Source organism: Oncorhynchus masou, chromosome 19 (genome assembly GCF_036934945.1).
Source record: "Oncorhynchus masou masou isolate Uvic2021 chromosome 19, UVic_Omas_1.1, whole genome shotgun sequence".
NCBI lineage: Eukaryota > Metazoa > Chordata > Actinopteri > Salmoniformes > Salmonidae > Oncorhynchus > Oncorhynchus masou.
The window spans coordinates 36,345,145-36,347,421 of NC_088230.1; the positions used below are offsets into that span (position 1 = coordinate 36,345,145).

Below are 2,277 nucleotides of genomic sequence, written 5' to 3' on the forward strand. Positions count from 1 at the left end.
GTTGCTGCCATGCTGTGTTGTCATGTGTTGCTGCCATGCTGTGTTGTCATGCGTTGCTGCCATGCTGTGTTGTCATGCGTTGCTGCCATGATGTGTTGTCATGCGTTGCTGCCATGCTGTGTTGCCATGTGTTGCTGCCATGCTGTGTTGCCATGTGTTGCTGCCATGCTGTGTTGCCATGTGTTGCTGCCATGCTGTGTTGTCATGTGTTGCTGCCATGCTGTGTTGTCATGTGTTGCTGCTATGCTGTGTTGTCATGTGTTGCTGCCATGCTGTGTTGTCATGTGTTGCTGCTATGCTGTGTTGCCATGTGTTGCTGCCATGCTGTGTTGTCATCTTAGGTCTCTCTTTATGTAGTGTTATCTCTCTATTCGTGATTTGTCCTATATTTTTTTTATATATTTTATATCCCAGTCCCCAACCCCACAGGAGGCCTTTTTGACCTTTTTGATTGGCTGTCGTTGTAAATAAGATTTTGTTCTTAACTGACTTGTCAAATTAAATAAAGTTTAAATAAATACAATAAACAGGCCATGTATCTCTGACGTAACTCATGTTATCCTTAAGTGCATTCTGAGATGGAGACCCCCCCCACCAAAAAATAACATAAAAATGATCCAATGTGATTGGATCTTCTTTGAACTATTGACCCCAAGAAAGCTCCTCCCTCAACCCCAAGGCAGAGCCCATCCTCGCAATCATCTATGGGCCTATGCCCCTTCTAGTAATTCTATGGACTATGCAATCTCTGTACATACTTTTTCAGCAACATGTCCACATGTAAAACAGGGTTACCCTGGGGGGCACGTTTTGTTTTTCGCCCCTAATACTACGTAGTGGATTCAAATAACCAACTCATCGTGTAGCTTTAATTATTTGAATCGGCTGTGTGCACCAATGGGGGGCTCAGGACCGAGTTTGGGAAATCCTGATCTAACGCACTCTTGCCATTGGGCCTGTTGGCCTGGTTACAAGGACGTTCTTTGGGACTGTTGGCCTGGTTACAAGGACGTTCTTTGGGACTGTTGGCCTGGTTACATGGACGTTCTTTGGGACTGTTGGCCTGGTTACATGGACGTTCTTTGGGACTGTTGGCCTGGTTACAAGGACGTTCTTTGGGACTGTTGGCCTGGTTACATGGACGCTCTTTGGGACTGTTGGCCTGGTTACAAGGACGTTCTTTGGGCCTGTTGGCCTGGTTACAAGGACGTTCTTTGGGACTGTTGGCCTGGTTACATGGACGTTCTTTGGGACTGTTGGCCTGGTTACATGGACGTTCTTTGGGACTGTTGGCCTGGTTACATGGACGCTCTTTGGAACTGTTGGCCTGGTTACATGGACGTTCTTTGGAACTGTTGGCCTGGTTACATGGACGTTCTTTGGAACTGTTGGCCTGGTTACATGGACGCTCTTTGGAACTGTTGGCCTGGTTACATGGACGTTCTTTGGAACTGTTGGCCTGGTTACATGGACGTTCTTTGGGACTGTTGGCCTGGTTACATGGACGTTCTTTGGGCCTGTTGGCCTGGTTACATGGACGTTCTTTGGAACTGTTGGCCTGGTTACATGGACGTTCTTTGGGCCTGTTGGCCTGGTTACATGGACGTTCTTTGGGACTGTTGGCCTGGTTACATGGACGTTCTTTGGGACTGTTGGCCTGGTTACATGGACGTTCTTTGGGCCTGTTGGCCTGGTTACATGGACGTTCTTTAGGACTGTTGGCCTGGTTACAAGGACGTTCTTTAGGACTGTTGGCCTTGTTACATGGACGTTCTTTGGGACTGTTGGCATGGTTACATGGACGTTCTTTGGGACTGTTGGCATGGTTACATGGCCGCCCTTCAGACATTCTTTGGGACTGTGACGTTCGAGTCTGGGTGAATTAACATCTGGGGAGGATGGGAGACGCAAACAGCTGTGCTGCCTCGATGGCCCGTGGTGGAACACACCTTCTACGTCATTCATTATTTTTCCAGAGAACGCATAGCCCCTCGTTGATTATCCACTGCGCGCAGTAAACCGTTGTTTTTCCGCATATCCAACCAATTAAGATGAGTCCTAGATAATGACTGTCTCAGATGATTGAACGAGGCAACTGTATAATTGATATTCAAAAGTAGATATCTAAACTGTGCCTGCCTGTGTGTGTCACCCTCATCATTCATGTCATCCACTGGAAATCAGCTCATTAAACCAATGTTGGATCGGGGGCACCCCGTCTGGAGAATAATGTAGGGGAAACACTATCATACTTTTTATTTTTTATATGTAACCCTT

The 2,277-nt window shown here is 47.1% G+C and overlaps 1 protein-coding gene across 1 annotated transcript; it reads right to left on the bottom strand.

The window, feature by feature from the left end:
• Positions 1 to 868: 868 nt before the first annotated feature.
• On the bottom strand, positions 869 to 1,849 carry LOC135505667 (uncharacterized). Its single transcript, XM_064924714.1, has one exon. The coding sequence runs from the start codon at positions 1,847 to 1,849 to the stop codon at positions 869 to 871; it is 981 nt and encodes a 326-aa protein (XP_064780786.1).
• Positions 1,850 to 2,277: the final 428 nt, after the last annotated feature.

What these genes read in the sequence shown, in the direction of transcription:
- LOC135505667 (XM_064924714.1), bottom strand. Translation starts at nt 1,849, where the DNA reads ATGTCTGAAGGGCGGCCATGTAACCATGCCAACAGTCCCAAAGAACGT.